We start from the raw sequence: 23,908 nt of genomic DNA, 5'->3' as shown, positions 1-23,908 counted from the left end.
CTGGCACATGCTCTCCTTTTGCTTTCTTCTCCAATATAGCCATGAGTACAGGCCTGGCCTAACCTGCTGGAGAAGAAGACACATTGAGAACAGTTATGGCTCCTTATCACAACTGAGGCTATCCCAGACTAGCTGAAAGAATGAGCCTTGCATAGTTCAGCCAGCTCCCTATGCACTCACCACAGACCCATAATGAGCACAGTCAAGATGGCAGCACTTCCTTACTGGCCTATACGTCCATTTATCACTGTTTTAGAGGGGTTTGCAGCATTATTGTAGCAATAACTAATAATAAACTCATAGAGTAATAAAAATTGATTACCAGCAAAATAAAGTTAAATGCAAACATGTTTTTTCTTTATTGAAATGAAGTGTTCATAGTTCCATGATTTGATTTCTCTACAACTATGCACACACCTTCCTTTCAACCACATCCACATTACTGGTGCTGAGCAAATCTCAGTAGGATGCACTTAGAGAAGAGATGTGAAAAGCCACAGCAGGCTCAGCAGCACAGTAGTAGATGTCACCTTTCCAGCAGTATTGGAAAGCCAGTATTTTGCATATATATCATCCAGGATTGAGAGCACAGCCTCCATGGCCTCCTCACAGGTGGGCTGGACCTGAACTTCTGGCAGAATAAACCCATAGGTACCATTGTCCCTCAGCTCAAATGTGTATGAGAAGGGAATCCCAATGTCTCGAGCCCAGTCTCTTGAAGACCCTGACGTGGCATCTGTAAATGAAAACATGAGGCAGAAGTAAAAACCTCACTTGAAAAGAACAGGATTTCCTAGGAAATGATGGCTCAGTCAATAAAATAAAGGAAAGTTTCATTGAGAATTACTGGAGACCCATCTTCTCCATCTCCTTGATGGGCAGCCCTTATAGAGGGAGACTGGGTGAGTGTCTTATTTAGCCCTTTTGCCCTCATAATCTAGCAATGCACCTAGCACATAGCAGAGATTTGGCTGGAGCTTCTTAGCTGAATCAGAGTCTAGTTAACCTCATAGCACAAGGCAAGGGTGAACTGATGGAAACAGAAATAAAATGACCCACAGGAAGACTATGATGCAATATCATGTAGGTGGGAGGTTAGAGGGCAGAGGAAGTGATGGTTGGGCCTGGGAGAAGAAATACCCTCTTTTTGCAAATAAATTATTTTCTTTTAGTTTCTTTCTCTAGGACTCATTCTGCTCTGCTTTCTTAGCTTGATGGGAATTGAATCAACTAAGGGTCAGTGGACAATGTTCATCCTGTGCTTTCAAACTTGCCAGTTTTTTTTAATTGGAGCCAGAGAAAACTGGTCTGAGACTTTTTTTCTTTTAGTTCATACCTAATCCCTAGAGAGTATGATTGTGGACTTGAACCAGTTTCCTTTTATCCTTGGTCATTTTGATTTGTACAACTCCCTGTTGATCCTAGGAGCTCTTCTATTCCTCTCCTCCCCACCTCACCACCCAAACTCCATTGATTTTTTTTGTGCCTTATATACTACTGAGGAGGAAAAAAAGATACTTACATAAAATATCTGCACTCGATCCAACTCTATAATTGGTTCCATGCTTTGCTTTCAATGCGTTTGCTGCCTTCTGTCCAACTTGAATCTGTAGGTGGGAAATGCAGAGACAGATATCTGGTGTTAAAAATAAATCTGAAAATCCAAGGGTTTGGTATTTTGTCCAGATCGATCTGTAGAGTTTTAGATCATCTTTCCAACTTCCCATTGAACATATACATCTGGGTAGCCTGTTGGTAACTCAGATTAAAATACTCATTTTCAATTTCATCATTTCTCCCACCAATAAGACTGTTCTGACTTTACTATTTCTGGCATTGCATGCTCCCTAGCATACACATAAAATCCTGCAGATATCTTTGACTGTCCTTCTCTCATTTACCAACTTTCATTTCCAGTGCCATGACCATATGTCAGACTCATTACCCTGAACTGGTCTGTTGCTTTTTCTAATAAGTTTTTCTTCTTCTCATCAATCCTTATCCAAATTTATTCTACCTGGCTTCCAGATGAGTAGAGCCATGATCATGACCTTGCTGAAAAGCTCCCAATAACTCCCATTTGCTCACTGAATTAAGTACAAATGTCTTAGCCTAGATTTTGAGATCCACTACAATATGGCCCTAACCCACTTTTCCAAGACCATATTCTGGACATCTGCCCTAGAGTATAGTTAAACTCAAGTTTCCCCAATGTTCCTCAGACATGCCCTGGATTCCTCAGTCTCTCTACTTTTCCTCAGGATGTTCCCTCTTTCTGGGATCCCTATCTGTTGAAATTCTATCCCACCTCAAAGGATTTTCTCAGATGCCAACTTTTCCATGGAGATTTACCCGGTCACCCAACTGAATTCTATCTCTCTGCACTTCAAATCTCCCATAGCCCTTTGTCAGTGCTTCTCTTATGATTCCTCTTATTTTTCTTTGTAGATATCTGATAACATCTCTCCTAGACTTACAGAATTTCTGAACTGAAAGGTACATCTGTCCCTGCACCCACCACCATGCCACCTTACTCCATTGGAAATTCCTTAGAAACAAATGATTTCTAAGGTCTCAAACTTATTCCCTGCAGATCCTTTCCTGAGATCAGTTAACTGAGGCCTGAGCCTATTGGCTGTGCTTGCTGGCATTCTGATAAATCCTACTGCACATATCTATCCTCAGACCCTCTATGTATTCCCCACCCTGGACTCCTCCATGCTGTATTCCACCCACTGAATGGTTATCCCACCCACCAAATGGTGTACACCAATACTTCTCCTAGATTCAACTGAAATGCCACCAATCTTGTCTTTCCTGCCTGCACTGTGATCCACCATTGTTTTAGTTATGCTTATAGATGCATCCCCTGACTCACTAATCCTGAGCCTAGTTTTAGATGCTGTCCCTCCTTTTCTGGTTCTGCACTGCCCAGATGAATGCCAAGATGTGACAGAGTTGTACTTGGGTAGAGTGAGGACGAGCCCAGGAAAATTCAAAAGGAAGAATAAAATAGGCAGTCAGTGGTGGTGTCGTTGGTAGTGGTGGGGTGTTGCAGCAGCTGTGGGCAGCATCCTTTGGGCACTTGGGACTTTCTGGATCTGGCTAAGTTAAAAGAAAAATAAGAACACATTAAACTGGCATTTCTCCAAGCTTTGTGTCTTCTCTCTACTCGCTGCTGAGAATTCTACCTTTGGTCATGCACCTGCTCTCTCTCTTTGCCCCCCAAATTCTGGGTCTGCCTCAGTTCCTGGGTTCGAGTTGCCTAGAACTCAGATAATGGGTAGGAAAGACTGAAGATCTACAATATATAAAGCTCATTTAATGGCTTACACCGTAGAAAGAAGAGAAAATTATAAGAGGAAGGGGAGACTCAGAAAGGAGATCTCTACAGAGAGAAATTCAAGCAAGGAAATGAGCGTAAGAGGTGGAAAGGATACAGGGAACCACTTTGTGATGGAATGAAGAGAAGGAGGCTGGGGGAGCACCCATATGAATAACCAACTACACTCAGTTCCAAGTTCTCTGAGAGTCATCTAGCTGTGATATAAATTGTTTTCAATTATTTTTAATTCCTACGTGTTGCCTGTTTCTTTGAATGAAACTCCATATCATCTGATCCATGGTGGGCTTTACCTTTCACTTGATATTCATGGATTAGCCCCAGGTTACATTTTCAATCCAAGTGATTCCTTGCTTCCCCTCACCCTGAGCTTACCCTAGACAATCGTGTCTTCTTTCCATTGACAGTCTTATTTTATTCTCTATAGTTTCTTTTCCTCAAATCCTGGCTGTAGGGTGGGAAATAGTCCTCCCAGTTTCCCCATCTTTGTGGACAAAAAAAAAAAAAAAACCCTTTGGACTTTGTATACTTTAAGGATTTTCCAGTAGCAATTACTATAGGAAAGCAGACAAGAGTTTTAGACACACACACACACACACACACACACACACACATGCATATACAGAGTCCAACAGAGTCCTGATCCTCAGTTTATAGACGGGGTGATTTCCAAGAAGATGAGCCATAGAATCACCTGGAATTCTGACTTCAACTTCTGTCTCTAGGATGAAGTTCTTAGTGTACATCTCTCTCTTTTTGGTGCTATACTGCAAGGCATAGAGATTCAATACCTCTGTGGCCCTTCTCAGCTTAAAAGCATTTCCTGGTAAAAATTTCTTTGCAAGTAGAACATGATATATTTTGCTAAAGACCTCTAGCCTGCTCAACAACTCCTTCACGGGGCCCAGAGAAATGCCAGTAAACATGTTTACAGGCAGGTATACAAAACCTTTGATTAAGGACCTGGCATGTACATGGTGCAAGAGAGAACCAGGGCTTGGGATGCAGTACAGAGACTGATATGAAAAGAATTAAAATGGAAATAAAGGAAGCATGTAAAACATTGGAATTCTTAGAGCTATTCTAATTACCAGAGCAGTTTTAAAAGGGGCTATATATAGTAATGTTTCCCCTACATAGTGATTGCCAAGTTGTCTGTCATGCAGTATAATATTTACCATGTTTTCCAAAAGTTTTTGATTTTGTAAATACAGAGAGATTAATTACTAGTCTTTGGTGGTTGTAAACAGTGCTAGAAATGGAAATATCTTTGGAGCAATTGGCTTGATTCTGTGTCTTTGTTTATTATATCAAAGCTTACCTACCCCCAAGAATATAAAAGCACCACCACGTGGTTTCAATAAAGTTAATGCATGATTGCAAATTTTTCACACTGAAAAAAATTATCGAAGAGTCTTAGATTGAACATTTATACTAAGTCTTCAGCACCTGGGACTATAAGAGATACAAGAGAATTTTCCAGTTTCTATGTATGATACTAAGGATTTGCCAGTATTCTTGTTTTAAAGTTACCACCCTGTAGTGTCCGTGTGATTGCCCAAGTCCCTCTTGCCTTCTTGCTAACTCTAGCCTTTGTCAACTATGTTCTAACCAGATAGCCTATCAGTAATACAAGAGCCTCTACCTGTTGAATACAGACCTTGCAATATAGTCATGTAGTATTTGTCTTCCTGAACCAAAAGAGAATGAAGTCACCCAAGAAAAATACTGGGGTGTACAAACGCTGGTGGAAAGCCCTTCCCATCAAAGATCTTTCTCTTGGTGGAAGATCCCTTCCCATGAAGAATCTGGAATGTCTTTGGAGACATTTGTCACAGCTTCCTTGAAGGAGAAAGGAGAAATCTATAACTAAAATCACAGAAACTGGGCATGTGGAAAGTTCTGAGCTTCTTGACTGAAATCTCTGCTTTGCATATTTCTTTATTGAAGAAACTTTCAGAGCTTATAGATGAGGAAGAAACGGCACATAGTTGACTGGGAATCTAAATAGATCATTGCTGCTAAAAGTTGCAAACACTTTCTGGGTAGAGAGTGAAAGTATGAGAATAGTGGATGAAGGTGGTCATGGGAGTTCTGCTGGGCCTCCACCATTTCCTGTTCATAGGAGTCTGCAAATACAGTTATCTCAAGGTCTCAATTCTACATCTCCAGAGTGAGATTATTTTGTTGTCATAGGATCAACTGAGATAGTGGCTGAAAAATCCCTTTGTAAATCATAAAGATTTTGTCAAATGAGGGTTAATTCCACAATTATAAAATGATCAAGTTACAAGTTTTCCTGGACCAACGAATGAAAAAGTCATTGTACAAAAGGTACTTGAGTATTGCTAGATATTTTTAACTGCTGGTAGAAGGGTTCCCTCCAACAAAAATCTGTATCTGGATCCTTTGGTATCCAGATCTTGGGCTATAAGGGTCATTCTCCAGTGGGAGAGGGTCAGGAAGCATAACATAACCAGTAGGTCACCTGGCCTCTGAAAGCAGACTATCTCACATCCACTACAGTATTTTCACATAATAAGGAGCTTCTTTGAAAGAATAAAAAGATAAACAGAAAGTAACAAGCGTTGGCAAGTATATGGAGAAAGTGAACACTGTGCATTGTTGGTGGATACATAAAGTGGTGCAGCCACTATAGAAAACAGTAAGGTGTTTCCTCAAAAAACCAAACATGAAATTATACGATCTGGCCATTTTACTTCTGGATATATATCCAAAAGATTTAGCAGGTCTTGAAGAGATATTTTCATACCCATATTCATAGTAGCATTATTTACAATATCTGAAAAGTGGAAGCAACCCAAGTGTCCATTGGTGGATAAACAGATAAACAAAACATGACATATACATACAATGAAATATAATTTGGCCTTTAAAAGAAAGGAAATTTTGGCATATCCTACAACACAGATGAACTCTGAAGATACTATACTAAATGAAATAAGCCAGTTATAAAAAGACAAATACTACCATTATGAAAGCAGTATGGAGATTCCTCAGAAAACTTGGAAAGGAACCACCATTTAACCCAGTTATCCCACCCCTCAGTTTATACCCAAAGGACTGGGGCTGGGGTTGTAGCTCAGTGGTAGAGTGCTTGCCTGGCAGGTGTGAGGTACTGGGTTCGATCCCTGGCACCACATAAAAAAAAAAAAAAAACTAAATATAAATAAAATATATACCCAAAGGATTGAAATCAGCATACTACAGTGACACAGCCTCATCGACTCACAATAGCTAAACTATGGAACCAGCCTAGGTGTCCTTCAACAGATGAATGGATAAAGAAAATGTGGTATATATACACAATGGAATATTAGCTTTAAAGAAGAATGAAATTCTGGCATTAGCTGGTAAATGGATGGAGTTGGAGACTATCATACTAAGTGAAAAAAGCCAAACCCCCAAAACCAAAGGCCAAACGTTTTTTCTCATATGTGGATCCTAATTTACAATAGGGTGAAAGGGGTGGGGGAGGGAAGAATAGAGTACTTTTTATTAAGTAGAAGGGAGTGAAGGGAGAGGAAGGAGTATGGGGGTTGGAAGGATAGTAGAGTGAAACAGACATTATATACCTCATGTACATACATGACTGCATGACCAGTGTGACCCTAATATATGTACAATCAGAAAAATGAGAAATTATACTTCATTTATGTATTATCTATCAAAATGTGTAAATGCATTCTACTGTTATGTACAACTAATTAGAACAAATTGAAAAAAAAATTTTTAAAGACAAATACTGTATGATTTCATTTATATGAAGAACCAAAGAGAGTCAAACTCATAGAAACAGAGAGTGGAATGGCAGTAGCCAGGGACGGGTCGTATGAAAATAGAGAGTAGTTGTTTAATGGCTACTATGCTTCAATTACACAAGGTGAAAAAGTTCTGTCAATTTAATGCACAGAACTATGAATATTCTGGCCTCTACAGTTTAAAAATGGCTAAGATGGTAGATTTCCTATTAAGTTTATTTCACCATAACTAGAAATGTTAAAAAAAATTGAATAATGAGAGTAAATATTACAATAATTTTGTATGTACCCTCCCTTTGATTTGTGACTATTGTCCTCAGGTTCACAAAAGAGCAAAGAGTTCAATTCTTTTTAGCAATTCTGCCCACCAGTGCTTGGGTAAACAGCTTCAGAAAAGAACCTGGCTAAAACACAAAAGAATTTCCCTGCACTAGCTTGCCTCTTGCTGGTACTTTCCCTTACAGATATTCCCAGGCAAATGATATAGGAAGAGTTTAAAAGAAAACAGAGCATTGTGTTTAGCAGAGAAGAGAGCAGATATTATTTAGCCATGTTATTTCAGATATGCCATATTCCGCTAACAGCTGGCAAGTTCTTTAAAGCATGGTTCAAAAGCTATAATTGCCGATCGGAGCTTCGAGAGAATTTACAGAAACGAAAGCTCATTTCTGCAGATTATTAGCATAATCATCTCATTTATATTGTAGGAGAATACCTAAGATGTCTCCCAACTTGACACTTTATGAAACAGGTAGTTAATTAATGTAGGTAAAGCAGCATTTAACCCAAAGTCTTCCCAGCAGGCATCTGGCAAGGAGTGAAAAGCAGGAAAAAGAAAATAAGGAGGAGCTGAGAGAAAACAAGGGAGGCTGGAGCCTCCCTTACAAAAGGAGACCCGGAAAAGGAAGGCAGAGGTCCTCCTGGGGTTTCTCTAGAGACCTCAGAGCTGAGGACTTACCAGTTCTTCATGGTTACTTGGTTTATTTGTGGTATAACCATACGGGGTGAGGATGAGCTGCCCATAAGAGTGTATGGTCAAGAAGCACAAAATGTCTTCCTTCTTGCTCTCTACAAAACTGGACACAGCTTTAGTCTCTGGTTCAGACACAGGTCCTGTCCCACAGAATGTCAAATCTTCACAGTTTGGGGAAGCACCAGTACCTGGAGGTATAGAAAGCCACAAAGAAGCCTTCATGATCTTGGGCATGAATGAATGAGGGCAAGGAGTCACCCTTGCCTGGGGCCTCTGCAGGTGGCATCAGGGCTTGCCCTTGGTTGACTAAGCCGGTCCTGACTAAATCAGTCAGCTTGGGTAGTCACTGGGGATAAATATGCAAGAAACAACTCAGGAAGTCAGGAGGCCTGAGGTTAGGATTTAGAAACCAATTCCATGGCCCAGGAGAGAGGATGCAAAACAAGATGGCATTTTAGTAATCTTCACTTAAACCTGTGGTGAACCCTGAAACAAATGTTTGGGAATCGGTCTCCAAATTCCTAAGTCTGACTCCAACAATGTTATTAGCCTAAGTCACTCCTTCAGTGTCCTACAGGCTTAAGTCTTATTAGAGCTATTTTGCAAGGATGTAACTAGTCCTCGTCATTCACAATAATAAAGCTCATTAATCAAAATCAATCAAGTTGAGCACCTCTTACATGCTCAGCCTGCACCCAGGCGCTCCCGTGTAGCATCCCATGTAATCCTCATGGTGACCTTCTGACAAAGTGGGACTACGGTGACTCACATTTTATATAGGAGAAAATTAAAGCAGAAAGATGAAGTGATTTTTTTTTTTTTCCAAGACCACTCGGCTGCCAAGTCTGAATTTTAACCCTTGCCATCTGGTGAGTGGCAATGCTCTTAACCATTCCTGCCTCTGTTTGCTTCCAATTCTTTGGGCACACTGAGATTTGGAAACATAGAAGTGCCATAAGGAGGAGAAAATGTTTGCTTTGCTTATTGCTACCCCCCTGCTGTAAAATAATCCCCAAGGATAATGCTCTGGTTTTCCTTTTCTTTATGTTGATCTAAAGATCTTCAAACAAAGTGAAGAATTTCAGATACACTTGCACTGATCTAGGTCTGCTTTGTCCTGGTTTAGGTATCTGCACTTAAAGAGAGTCCTGTCGGTGAGTGTCAATGACTCTTACTATAGACACAATACCAACTTTTGGAATAAAACTGGACAGAATGCTCAGAGAGCTATGCAAAATTTTCAAAAATGATATCTCTAGTAATTCATCTCATTCTTTGCTTCTCAGCTCTTTTTTTTTCCCCTATCAATCCATCTAGTAGACATGTACTTACTACACCAGGACACATTGAAATTTCGATTGAGATCTGATCCAAAACATGTGCCATTATTATAAGATGAACGGGATTTCCTCCAAAGACGATCCTGTAACAGAGGAACCAAAAAGGATGTTGCCGTTCCAAGGTTTCATAAATCACAGTGTTAGTGATGACAGGTGGTCCTTGAATGTGAAAAATGTTTCCTAGGATTGTCTGGAAAAACTTGCCTTGAACATTGTGAAGCCTATGCATGTAATTTTTAGCCTGGAAGATGGACTAGCGACCCCCAATAATAGAAACATCTGTACAACCAAAAGTGTGCAAATGTGTAAACAATCAAATTGGAGGAGGTAGTTGGGCTTGTTCCTCTGGAGCAGATGAGCTGTGCCTGTGGACATGACCTGCTTACTCAGAGCACGTCTCAGAGTCCTTTCTAAGGGCCGAGTGATATAGGATGAAAGGGAAATAGCTTGACAGATGGAAAAAGGCCGTTCCAGGTGTATGGGAGATGGTCTCTGCACACTTCCGGAAGCAGATGACTGATGAGAGGAGAAGGAGAGAAAGACAAGTTTCACCAGCCAAGCTCAGAGGGAGGGACTTCATTCACACAAGGCCAGGAAGCCTGCTCCAGAGAAAGAGGCCCCAGGAAGGGCCTTTCGGGGGAGGGAGTAGAGGGAGGGGAAGTGCTCCCTAGAAAGAGGGAGTGACATTGTCAAGACAAAGCTGTCTACTATCTACTCCACAAGAAGGCTTGATGGGATGTTTGCCCTTACACGAATGATCGTGTTGAAAAACACAGGTTTGTTTAGTTTTTCTACCTTGTTTATTCCCTATGCCTCCAGAACTGATCTGAGGCAGATACGGGTTGGTATATGAGTTTCATACCAAATCCTACCTGAGTGATGGGCAATTCACTAACATCACCAAGACGGTAGGGAAGAGTATTGGACCACAAAACTGGGAAGCTGTCAGAAACAGAGAAAACACCCCTGCTGGATTTCAACTCTACAAAGGCTTTAGGTCTCCTCAATCCTAAAATTGACTTTGACAGTTTGATTGAAAAATGTTCAGCTGATTTTTATCAAAACAATATGGGGTCGCTTTCTTTACCTGGGAACCACATCATTGGGTAGCTAGAACAAGTGAGCCTGGAGTCCTGAGCCTGTGTGGAGCTCAGTTCATGACACATCCCAGGACCAGACTTGGCATACTCACGGTTGTCCAGGTGTAGATGTAGCCGTCTATGTTAAGAACTGGAAGCACATAGAAGTCGAGGTTCCTCAGGTACCTGCTTATTCTTGGGTTATCAGTATAGTTTTGTAGAATCTGGAAATTTAAGAGACAAACGTTTGATTCTGTGAAGTTTTAGGAGCCAGCAGCGCGGCGAGCTCCAGCCTGCAGGTTGCTTCAGAGACCAGGACAGGGCAGCCAGGGACTTCCCCAAGCAGCCAGGCTCCCTCCAGCGGGAAGCGCCTTTCTAGACTAGCTTCTCGGAGCACACCACCCAGTGAGAGCCTTTCTACACAGAGCCAGCCACAAGTCCCCAAACCAGCAGAGACCTCCGACCTGCAAGCAGCCTCTGGGACCAGGGCAGGGCAGCCAGAGACCTCTCCAGGCGGCCCTGCCCCCTCCGGCTGCAGGCTTTTTCCACGGGGTGATCCAAGATGGCGGACTAGAGGGTGACTGCATCTCCAGTCGCTCCAGAACCCAGGATTCAAGAAGGGGAGGCACTGAGGGGCGGACTAAAATAGAGCCATGGGGTGAGTCTCCCCCACCCGGTGAAGCTCGACCCAGGAGGCAGGCCAGGATTCCGGCAGCTTATTAGAGTAGGGCAGGGCAGCTAGAGTCTTCTCCAGGCAGCCCTGTGCACTCCAGCGGTGGGCTCCTCCCACACAACCAGCTTCTCGGAGCAGGCCCTCCGTGAGAGCCTTTCCACACAGAGCCAGCTCCAAGCCCTGGAACCGGTAGTGGGTTAGGGGCAGCTTTCTTCGGAAGCACTGCATTATCGAGTTACACCAAGACTTCAGGCTACTGAAGGCTGGGAGGTGATATACTGGAAATCTACAGGGACACTATAAGCCAATAGAAGAATTCTGCAATATCACAGAGTCCCACTGACATCTGACCAATTTGAGAAAACAAGGGAAGAAAATGTCCCAAAAAAACCTAGATACTATATCAATAAAACCCAATGATAGCACAGCAGAAGAAATGTCAGAAAGGGAGATCAGAATGTACATAATTAAAACAATCAAGGAAGCAAATGAGGAGATGAAAGAGCAAATGCAGGCATTGAAGGAGGAGATGAAAGAGCAAATGCAGGCATTGAAGGAGGAGATGAAAGAGCAAATTCAGGCATTAAATGATCGCACCAATCAACAGTTAAAAGAGCAATTACGGGAAGCAAGAGATCATTTCAATAAGAGTTAGAGATATTGAAAAAAAAAAAACAAACAAACAGAAATCCTTGAAATGAAGGAAACAAAAAACCAAGTTAAAGACTCCATAGAAAGCATAACCAATAGGATAGAACACCTGGAAGACAGAACCTCAGATATTGAAGACAAAATATTTAATCTTGAAAACAAGGTTGACCAAACAGAAAAGATGGTAAGAAATCATGAACAGAATCTACAAGAATTATGGGATATCATGAAAAGGCCAAATTTAAGAATTATTGGGATTGAGGAAGGCTTAGAGAAACAAACCAAAGGAATGAACAATCTATTCAATGAAATAATATCAGAAAATTTCCCAAATCTGAAGAATGAAATGGAAAACCAAGTACAAGAGGCTTATAGGACTCCAAATATACAAAATTACAACCGACCCACACCAAGGCACATTATTATGAAAATACCTAACATACAAAATAAAGACAGAATTTTAAAGGCCGCGAGAGAAAAGAATCAAATTACATTCAGGGGGAAACCAATAAAAATATCAGCAGATTTTTTAATCCAGACCCTAAAGGCTAGAAGGGCCTGGAACAACATTTACCAAGCCCTGAAAAAAACGAATGCCATCCAAGAATCTTATACCCAACAATACTTACTTTCAGATTTGACAATGAAATAAAATCCTTCCATGATAAACAAAAGCTAAAGGAATTTACAAAAAGAAAGCCGGCATTACAGAAAATTCTCAGCAAAATATTCCATGAGGAATAGATGAAAAACAACGATGCAAATCAGCAACGGGAGGAACTAGCCTAAAGGAATAGCCAAATAAAGGAGAAACCAAATCATGTCAAAAAACAAAAATGAGTCATATGACTGGGAATACAAATCATATCACAATAATAACCCTGAATGTTAATGGCCTGAACTCATCAATCAAAAGACATAGACTGGCAGATTGGATTAAAAAGAAAAATCCAACAATATGCTGCCTGCAAGAGACTCATCTCATAGAAAGAGATACCCACAGACTAAAGGTGAAAGGATGGGAAAAAACATACCATGCACACGGACACAGCAAAAAAGCTGGAGTATCCATCCTCATTTCAGATAAGGTGGACTTCAAGCCAAAACTAGTCATAAGGGATAAAGAAGGACATTACATACTGCTTAAGGGAAGCATAAATCAGCAAGACATAACAATCATAAATATCTATGCCCCGAACATTGGCTCATCCATGTACGTCAAACAAATCCTTCTCAATTCCAGAAATCAAATAGACCACAACACAATAATACTAGGCGATTTTAACACACCTCTCTCACTGCTGGATAGATCGTCCAAACAAAAATTGAATAAAGAAACCATAGATCTCAATAACACAATCAACAATTTAGACTTAACCGACTTATATAGAATATGCCATCCAACCAAGAACGAATACACTTTCTTCTCAGCAGCACATGGATCCTTCTCTAAAATAGACCATGTCTTATGCCACAAAGCTACTGTTAGCAAATACAAGAAGATAGAGATACTACCTTGTACTCTATCAGATCATAATGGATTGAAATTAGAAATAAATGACAGAATAAAAAACAGAAACTTCTCCAATACCTGGAGATTAAATAATACACTATTATATGATGAATGGATAACAGAAGACATCAGGAGGGAAATAAAAATTTTTTAGAAGTAAACGAGAACAAAGACACATCATATCAAAATCTCTGGGACACTATGAAAGCAGTACTTAGAGGAAGATTTATTTCATGGGGCGCATTCAACAAAAGAAGTAGAAATCAACAAATAAATGACTTAACACTACAGCTCAAAGCCCTAGAAAAAGAAGAGCAGACCAACACTAAAAGTAGTAGAAGACAGGAAATACTTAAAATATCAGAGCCAAAATCAATGAAATTGAAACAAAAGAAACAATTGGAAAAATTAACAAAATAAATAGTTGGTCCTTTGAAAAAATAAACAAAATTGATAAACCCTTAGTCACACTAACAAAGAGAAAGAGGGAGAAAACTCAAATTACTAAAATTCGGAATGAACAAGGAAATATCACAAGAGATATGAGTGAAATACAAAACATAATTAGAAGCTATTTTGAAAATCTATACTCCAACAAAACAGAAAACCTCAAAGACATCAACAAGTTTCTAGAGACATATGAATTACCTAAACTGAATGAGGAGGACATACACAACTGAAATGAATCAATTTCAAGCAATGAAATAGAAGAGGTCATCAAAAGCCTACCAACAAAGAAAAGTCCGGGACCAGATGGGTTCTCAGCCGAGTTCTACAAAACCTTTAAAGAAGAGCTCATTCCAATACTCCTCAAAGTATTCCATGAAATAGAAGAGGAGGGAACCCTCCCAAACTCATTCTATGAAGCCAATATCACCCTGATACCTAAACCAGACAGAGACACTTTGAGGAAAGAAAATTTCAGACCAATATCCTTAATGAACATTGACACAAAAATTCTCAACAAGATTTTAGCAAATCGCATACAAAAATATATTAAAAAGATAGTGCAGCACGATCAAGTGGGTTTTATCCCAGGAATGCAAGGTTGGTTCAACATCTGGAAATCAATAAATGTCATTCACCATATCAACAGACTAAAAGTTAAGAATCACATGATTATTTCAATAGATGCAGAAAAAGCATTTGATAAAATACAGCACCCCTTCATGCTCAAAACCCTAGAAAAAATAGGGATAGTGGAAACATTCCTTAACATTGTAAAAGCCATCTATGCTAAGCCCATGGCCAATATCATTCTAAATGGTGAAAAACTGGAAGCATTCCCCCTAAAAACTGGAGCAAGGCAGGGATGCCCTCTTTCACCACTTCTATTCAACATCATTCTTGAGACTCTAGCCAGAGCAATTAGACAAACCAAAGAAATTAAAGGGATATGAATTGAAAAAGAAGAACTCAAACTATCCCTGTTTGATGATGACATGATTATATATTTAGAGGAACCTGGAAATTCCACCAGAAAACTCTTAGAACTCATAAGTGAATTCAGTAAAGTAGCAGGTTACAAGATCAATGCTCATAAATCTAATGCATTTTTATACATAAGTGATGATTCTTCAGAAAGAGAAATTAGGAAAACTACCCCATTCATAATAGCATCAAAAAAAATAAAATACTTGGGAATCAATCTCACAAAAGAGGTGAAAGACCTCTACAATGAGAACTACAGAACACTAAAGAAAGAAATTTAAAAAAATCTTAGAACATGGAAAGATCTCCCATGTTCTTGATAGGCAGAATTAATATTGCCAAAATGGCCATACTACCGAAAGTGCTATACAGATTCAATGCAATTCCAATTAAAATCCCAATGATGTACCTTACAGAAATAGAGCAAGCAATTATGAAATTCATCTGGAAGAATAAGAAACCCAGAATAGCTAAAGCAATCCTCAGTAGAAAGAGCGACGAAGCAGGGGGTATCACAATACCAGATCTTCAACTCTATTACAAAGCAATAGTAACAAAAACAGCATGGTATTGGTACCAAAATAGACAGGTAGATCAATGGTACAGAATAGAGGACATGGACACAAACCCAAATAAATACAATTTTCTCATACTATACAAAGGTGCCAAAAATATGCAATGGAGAAAAGATAGCCTCTTCAACAAATGGTGCTGGGAAAACTGGAAAACCATATGCAACAGAATGAAATTAAACCCCTCTCTCTCACCCTGCACAAAACTCAACTCACAATGGATCAAGGACCTCGGAATCAGACCAGAGACCCTTCATCTTATAGAAGAAAAAGTAGGTCCAAACCTTCAACTTGTTGGCTTAGGATCAGACTTCCTTAACAGGACTCCCATAGCACAAGAAATAAAAGCAAGAATCAACAACTGGGATAGATTCAAACTAAAAAGCTTTCTCTCAGCAAAGGAAACTATCAGTAATGTGAAGAGAGAGCCTACAGAGTGGGAGAATATCTTTGCCACTCATACTTGAGATAGAGCGCTAATTTCCAGAATCTATAAAGAACTCAAAAAACTCTACACCAAGAATACAAATAATCCAATCAACAAATGGGCTAAGGAAATGAACAGACACTTCACAGAAGAAGATGTACAAGCAATCAACAGATATATGAAAAAATGTTCAACATCTCTAGTAATAAGAGAAATGCAAATTAAAACTACCCTAAGATTTCATCTCACCCTAATTAGAATGGCGATTTTCAAGAGCACAAGCAACAACAGGTGTTGGTAAGGATGCGGGGAAAAAGGTACATTCATACATTGCTGGTGGGGTTGTAAATTAGTGCAGCCACTGTGGAAAGTAGTATGAAGATTCCTCAGAAAGCTTGGAATGGAACCACCATTTGACCCAGCTATCCCACTCCTTGGCCTATACCCAAAGGACTTAAAATCAGCATACTACAGAGATACAGCCACATCAATGTTCATAGCTGCTCAATTCACTATAGCCAGATTGTGGAACCAACCTAGATGCCCTTCAGTTGATGAATGGATAAAGAAACTGTGGCATATATATACAATGGAATATTACTTCGCCATGAAGAATGATAAAATTATGGCATTTGCAGGCAAATGGATGAAATTGGAGAATATCATGCTAAGTGAGATAAGCCAATCTCAAAAATCTAAAGGACGAATGATCTCGCTGATAAGCGGATGAGGACATATAATGGGGGGTAGGAGAGGTTAGGATTAGGGTTAGGGTTAGGTTTAGGGTTAGGGATAAGGAGGGTGGTAAGAATGGAGGAAGGAAGGACTGTATAGAGGGAAAAGACGGATGGGGGGAAGGGGAAAAATAACAGAATGAATCAAACAACATTGCCCTATGTAAATTTATGATTTTTAATTAAAAAAAAAAAGAAGTTTTATTTCTCAGTTGGGAGCAGTGGCACATGCCTGTGATCCCAGTGTCTTGGGAGGCTGAAGCAAAAGGATCATGAGCCTCAGCAAAAGTAAGGTACTAGGCAACTCATCCAGACCCTGTCTCTAAATAAAATACAAAATAGAACTGGGAATGTGGCTCAGTGGTCGAGTGCCCCTGAGTTCAATCCCTGGTACCCACTCACCAAAAAAGTTCTTTGCTCACGGTTTTCTGTGAATTTCAATTTAATTATGAGCTGACCGCATATCACATCTCCAGCCTCCAGCTCCCACCCTTCCTTAGTGCTCTTATTCTTTATAGTAGTGGCTTTCAAACTTTGTCATGTACCAGAGTCACTTGGAGGACCTGTCATGATAGATTGTCCAGCTGTATCTGCCCTCCTTTTCCTCCTTCTCCTGAGCTTCTAATTCAGAAGATTTGAGATGAGCCAAGAATTTGTATTCCCAGTAAGTACCCAGTTGATATTAATGCTATTGGTCTGGAGGACACATTCAGAGAAGTACTTTTGTGGTTTACTCTATTTATATACGTATATTAGTAAATTTAAAATATTTTATATGTTCACACATATATATGTTTATATTTGGGTTTCTGAAAAAACTCATCCAAAAAGTATCATAGATTACTTTTAAAGGTTTCTTACTCTCCTAAAGGGAGGGGTATAAATAATATACAAAAATTTCTTGTGCTTGGTATTTTCCATATGCTAAATCTGTTCATCCACACAGCAGACCCATGAAACAGTCATGTCCATACACCCTTGACAGGTGAAAAACTATGGTTCCCAGTGTAGAAAATTTGCGCAATGCTATTAAAAAGAGACAGAACCAGGATTCAAACTTGTCTCTGAATCCCAAGATGTATTGTCTTCTAGAGTTAGATATGTATATCCTCCAATAAAAATGACTTTGGATGTACTAGAAAGTAGAGGGAAATACCAGAAGAGTACTAGATATAGATCAGGATACTAACTTTTCAGAAAAGCTACTCATTAACTGCATTTCACTCGAGGTGAAGGACTAGTTCAGTGAAGAGTTTCATTGTTAACATGTGAAAGGAGCATGGATTCAAAGTTGCCAAGAAGTGATAGGGATTTTAAGAAGTAATTTACCACTAGGAAGAAACTAAAGACACTTACCTCTTTCACAAACCACTGGCAAAAAGCAGGAGCAATCCATTCCCTGGCATGAATTCCACAGTCCATCCAGATGATCTTCTTGGGGTTATTGGATGGTTGGCTGATCTGGGGAGGGGAAATATCGATGCTCCGTTACCAAATAATCACTTACTGTTGTAAGCCACTGTTACAGGGTTTTCATTTCTCTGGATGTCCCTTTCTTATTGGACTCTGGTTTCAAGAAGGTGACAAGATTGTTGGTGGAGACATCCACCAATATGGCCCTTTCCCCTGTTACTCGTGTTCTCCTGCTTGTTCTCCTCATTGGTAGTTGTTCTCAGGACCTTGCATAGACTCCCAAAGCACCCACTCAAAGAATGGCCTTCCCCACACCTTAAGTTACTCCTTAATGATGGACAAACACATAAGTCCCCAAAGCCACAGCCAAAAGGCTAAATTCCTATAAACCCTATAAAAGCTTTATACATAGAGTTCATGCAGAGTGGCAAAGTGCACAACAGGCAATGTTCAAGAATCAAAGGTAGTTAAAAATGAATCCCAACCTTAACCTTGAAACTATGAATACAGCAAAGTACACAATCTTCTGAAACACTTAAATTCTCCTTCTGCCTGAAGACTCCTCCAGCCCCAGACAGCTCAACTTCCTTTCTTCTCTGCACGTTTGTTATTCTTGGACATCAGTCCAGACTCACTTCAGCAAGAAAGATGCCCTGCTTCTCCAGAGGAGTGGGAAGGTCAGCATTTAACTAGCAATTGTAGACTCTTCGGTGGAGAAGAGGCTGTAAATAGTCCAATGCTTTAACAGTCATATCTGGTTTGCATCTGTCAGGGGCCTAGACTGGTGCTATTTTTTGAAAATCACTGGAAGCTGGACTGGTGAAGGCTCTCTCCCTCCACGAAATACTTACAAACTGAGATAAATATACGACTGAATCAATCATATTCATAGTCATATTCATTAACCTCATCTATTTTTCAAACATTTCAGGACAACTCCTAATTCACCTCCTAATTCTAATAATTGCCCCCATTTTATCAGTACATGTATGTTAATTATATGCTTGTCTTTATTTCCTCCTTATTATGTACTCATTCTATGCTTTATCACATGCCCTGGGAAGAGGATGTTTATGTGTCATGTTGCCTTCATGAGTTCAGAGTTTGAGGGTCTATTGAAAATCAGGTTGGCAGGGGTACTGTGCTTCCATATCACGAACTACTCCATTCCTGGATAAATTTTATTTCTGAACTAATAATATTTTTTGTAGCTGTGGATAACTCTCAATTTGGGGTTTTGCTCGGTAGATTGACATGTCTGTACAAAGTAGTATAAAAGCAGCAAAATAAATAATGCTATCTTAATGCCAGTCTATTTTGTCAGTGGTTCCTGAATGTGGTCTTGGGCCAGCAATATCAATGTCACCAAGGTACTTGTTAGAAATACATTGTGGTTCTAAAGCTCGAGTGTGCATCAGATTTAGCAGGGATTGTTAAAACTCTCATGGCTAGACCCCATCCCCAGAGTTTCTGATACAGTAGACCAGAAGTCAGACCCAAGAATTTGCTTTTCTAGCAAATTCCCAGGTGCTACTGATGCTGTGGGTCCAAGGACCATCCTTTGAAACCCACTGGTTTGGTACAATGGTTGTTAACTCTGGCTGCAGATTAAAATCACCTGAGGAACTTTCAAAGCATGCGTGGAACAATAGGCCATCAGCTCTGTAGGTGGCGCCTAGGCAACAAATTATTCGGTAGTTCCTGGGTGATTGTAATGTGTAGCCAGGAGAGAAAGTAACTGGTCCAGAACTGGGAGCCCAGAAGTCCTGGCCTTGTGGAAGAGTGGCTATCTGACCCCAAGTGATTTTCACCATGTCACATGCAAAAGGGACAGGAGAACTGGAGGCCTGGTTGTCCCCCTGGGTATGGAATTATTTCACTATGTGACCTTACATAAGTCACCTTACTTCTCTTGGTCTTTGTTCCTTCAAACATAAAATGAAAAAAATTAATAAAGAAGATTGTGACTTTAAAATGTTTTTATGGAAAAATTTTCTTTTTCTTTTTTTAAGAGAACACTCTAGAAAGCATTTAAAATGCAGGTGGCAAGTGAGCTGGCTCGGGTAGAAGCATGAGTGGGGAGTTGCCCCTTCTGGGCCCTGCTCCTTTTAGTCCCACCTCTCTAGTCCCACCCACATGATGAAGACTTGTACATCCATCGGTATGTTTGGAAATTTAAAAGCCCAGTTTGGAGTGGAAAGGAAAATGACTTTCTGCACAGCTCCTTTTGACTTCTCCCACATTTCTATTAGAGTCCTTAGTCATAACCAAGGTCCTCAGATGGAGAGGGGGTTCTCCGAGGAAGGCCCTTTTCACTCACCTTCAGGTAATACATGGGCCGCATCTCATAGGTCAGTCCCAGGAAATGCTGCGTCACCACTTCTGCATGCTTCTCACTGATCTGGCTCATCCACTGATAGATCTGAAACAGCCCAGGAGGACCATGGCTGGCAATAGGAAGAGCCTCGATTGCCTCTAAGATAACCCTTGCTTTCACTAAGACATGGAAATCGGTACTGGGCTAAACAAAACAGAAAACCAAACCCATGAACTGTTTCCCCCCACCTTTCCTTTTCTCTAAAGCTCTTTTCCTTTTCCCTACTCTGCTAACAAGTCTTAGGACACCCTGTTGCACTTTATGAATAAGTAATTGAGAATTAACAACTTCAATAATCCACCAGGAACCCTGCAGAGACAATGGATAACCACACATCCTTTACACTGTCACCAGAATTTGCTTTCACGTGGCACATAGTAAAGCAGAAGTTTCGGGTTAAGCTTATTTTGTGGGATCTTCTTCCATCTTTATGAATCCTAATGGCTATGGTTTGACTGTTGTTTGTGCCCCAATGTGGTGATGTGGGAGCTGACAGAACCTTTAAGAGGTGCCACCTAGAGGGAGATCGTTAGGTCATTGGAGCCCTGCCCTTAGAAGGGAAAACAGTCCCCTGGGGTGAATTCTCTTGAGGTGGGGTCAATGGTGTTCAAAGTCTAAGCCTGACCCCAGGACTCTCTGGCTTCCTGTTTGATGATGTAATTTCTTCCTCCCACACATGCTCCTGCCTTTGCTACCCACCATGATCAGATGCAGCCAAGGGGTCCTCACCAGAAACTGTACCATGCTGTTTGGACTTTTCAGGCTTAAATTTTATTTCGGCTAAATAAACTTCTTCCTAATAAAGTTAAGCCTACTCCTCCAGGTATTTCATCATAGTCATGGAAAGCAGACTAATGCACCAACAATATCTTTTGTTATGTTCCAAGATTAGAGAAAACCTGGTTATACCCTTCCCAAAACATACAAATTGAGGTTTCTAACCCCTTATTTTGATATAGATATTAACAAAGAAACCTCCCTTGTGCATTCTGAAAAATATCATGACCACCACCAACTTCTCCCCCATGTGAAGTCCTCGCTCACCTCCTCCATGGGGTGGTATTTGTTGTAGGAATAGGTCTCCAGACTCTTCCAAGGACTCCCTGTCTTGTCTACCACCTGTTTCCTGTGTTGTGCTAAGGATCTGCAAAGGGAAGAACACAAGATAAAAAACTGTGAAGAAACAAGTATATTTTGAGGGTTAGAAAGCTGATCAGGAAGGTAGTAGAAATCAGTGTGCACAGGATTTGAAGTAAGAAAACCAGTGTTGAATCCTGGCTCTGTGATTTACTAATTGTGAGATCTTGGGCAACCATTTAGCTACTCTGAGCTATAATGTCTTTATCTATAGGGTGAGGACAATCATTTCAACCTTGCAGGAGGCTAGTATGATTCAATAAGACTGTGCAGATAAAACATACTTTCAAATTTGTAAAAGAAATAATAGCTAAGATTTATTGAACTAAAACTTTTTATGAGACATGCACTGTTCTAAGCAATTTAAATCTCATTTACTTCTCTCTTAACACTCTGAGATAGATACTCTTATTATCTCTATTTCAGACATGAAGAAACTGAATCACCTGGAAAGTGTTATTGGGATTTAAACCCAACAGTCTGACTAAAGAGCTTGTAATATTAACCACTGTGCTGAATATAATGGTAAGAACTAATCTTTATGCAGTGGTTTTTCTTTTGTTTAAGTAAACATTTTTAGAGCACTTTTAGGTTCACAGCAAAATTAAGTGGAAAGCACAGATGGTCACATTCAGTCCCTATTCCCACACACACAAAACCTCCCCCCATATAGACATCCCACAACACAGTGGTACATTTGTTACAACCAATGAACCTACAGTGACACATCATCACCCAAAGTCCATAGTTTACATTTGTGTTCACTCTTGCACATTCCATGAGTTTGGAGAAATGTTTAATGATACATATCAACCATTATAGTATCCTACAGAATAGTTTTACTGCCCTAAAAATTCCCTCTGCTCTGCTAATTCAGCTCTCACTCTCCAAACCCCTAGCAAGTACTTATTTTTTTTTCTGTTGTCATAGTTTTGTTTTTGCAGAAAATCATATAATCAGAAGCATACAAGGTGTAGCCTTTTCAGACTGGCTTCTTTCAATGACTAATATGCGTTTCCTCCATGTGTTTTCTTCCATGTCTTCTCATGACTTGATAGCTCATCTCTTTCTTGGGGCTGTATAATATTCCTTTACCTGCATACTCTTATTCCTTTACTACTCATCTACCAAAAGGCATCTCTATGGCTTCCAAGTTTTTGGCAATTATTAAGAAGGCCGTCATAAACATTCAAGCACAGGTTTTTGTGATAATGTGTTTTTTTATTTATTTTGGTGAATCCTAAGGAGTAATTTCCAGATCATATGGTAAAGGGTATTCAGTTTTGTAAGAAACTCTTCCAAAATTGCTGTAATATTTTGCATTCCCACCAGTAATGATTGTGATTTGTGGTTGCTCCACACCCTCAGTAATATTTGGTGTTGTCAGGGTTGGGAATTTGGGTCACTTTAATAGATGTCCTGGGGATATCATTGTTGTGATAATTTGCAATTCTCTATTAACGGATGATGTAAAACATCTTTTACATACATTTAATTACCATCTCTACATTGTCTTTGGTAATGTATCTGTTCAGGTCTTTTGTCCATTTTAAAAATCAGGTGGCACTTTTTTTTAATTGATGAGTTTTAAGAGTTCTTTGTATATTTTGTTCCACAGTCTTTTATCAGATGTACTTTTCATAAATATTTTCTCTGAGTTCACAGCTCTACTTCTCATTGTTTTCACATTTGCTTTTGCAGAGTAGAAGTTCTTAATTTTAATGAAGTTCAGCTTTTTAAATGATTTCTTTCATAGATTGTGAGTTTTCTGTTGTGTCTATAATTTCATTGCCATATCCCAAATCATTTAGGTTTTCCCCTAAGTTGTCTTCTAGAGTTTTATCATTTTGCATTTAATGTTTAGGCCTATGAGACATTATTGAGTTAATATTCTGATTCATTCTTCTGTGCCCGGATGTCTAGTTATTCTAGTGTTGTGTGTTGAATATATTTTGCTCTGTTGCATTATCTTTGCTTCTTTGTCAAAGATTAGTTGGCTATATTTATGTGTGTCTATTTCTGGGTTCCCTGTTCTCTTCCACTGATTTTTCTATTCTTTTGGCAAAACTCCAGTGTCTTGATTACTATGGCTGCATATTTAGTTTTGAAATCAGGTAACATCAGTCCTCTGACTTGATTTTTCTCTTTCTACACTTTGTCAGCTATTCAGGGACTTTTTTTCCCTCCACATAAACTTTAGAATCAGTTTGTTGTTAATAACCACAAAATAACTTTCTGGAATTTTAATAGAGATTGCATTGAATCTATAGATAAAGTTGGGAAGAAGTAACATCTTGACCATTTTGAATATTCTCATATATAAGCATAGAATATGCCTCTTTTTATTTGGTTCTTCTTTGATAAATTTTTTCAAAAGAATTCTGTAGGTATGCTGGGTGTGGTGGTGCACACCTGTAATCCCAGTGACTCTGGAGACTGAGTGTTTTAGAGAACTTTTTCACA

General features: G+C 39.7%; 1 protein-coding gene across 3 annotated transcripts in view; it reads right to left on the bottom strand.

Moving 5' to 3' along the window:
* Positions 1–336: 336 nt before the first annotated feature.
* CPO (carboxypeptidase O) overlaps positions 337–23,908 on the bottom strand; it is a 34,442-nt gene continuing 10,870 nt past the window's right edge. For all 3 annotated transcript variants that reach the window (XM_079132988.1, XM_079132987.1, XM_079132989.1), the window contains exons 2-9: positions 21,353–21,452; positions 20,252–20,353; positions 17,875–17,979; positions 10,631–10,741; positions 9,431–9,521; positions 8,084–8,286; positions 1,523–1,607; positions 337–736 (exon numbers count right to left, since the gene is read on the bottom strand). In XM_079132988.1, the coding sequence (XP_078989114.1) occupies positions 474–736; positions 1,523–1,607; positions 8,084–8,286; positions 9,431–9,521; positions 10,631–10,741; positions 17,875–17,979; positions 20,252–20,353; positions 21,353–21,361 (969 nt within the window). In that variant the 5' untranslated portion in view covers positions 21,362–21,452 and the 3' untranslated portion in view covers positions 337–473. The remainder of the gene's footprint in view (positions 737–1,522; positions 1,608–8,083; positions 8,287–9,430; positions 9,522–10,630; positions 10,742–17,874; positions 17,980–20,251; positions 20,354–21,352; positions 21,453–23,908) is intronic.

Source organism: Sciurus vulgaris (genome assembly GCF_902686455.1).
Source record: "Sciurus vulgaris genome assembly, chromosome: 3".
Lineage (NCBI taxonomy): Eukaryota > Metazoa > Chordata > Mammalia > Rodentia > Sciuridae > Sciurus > Sciurus vulgaris.
This window is presented reverse-complemented; position numbering and strand designations above follow the sequence as displayed.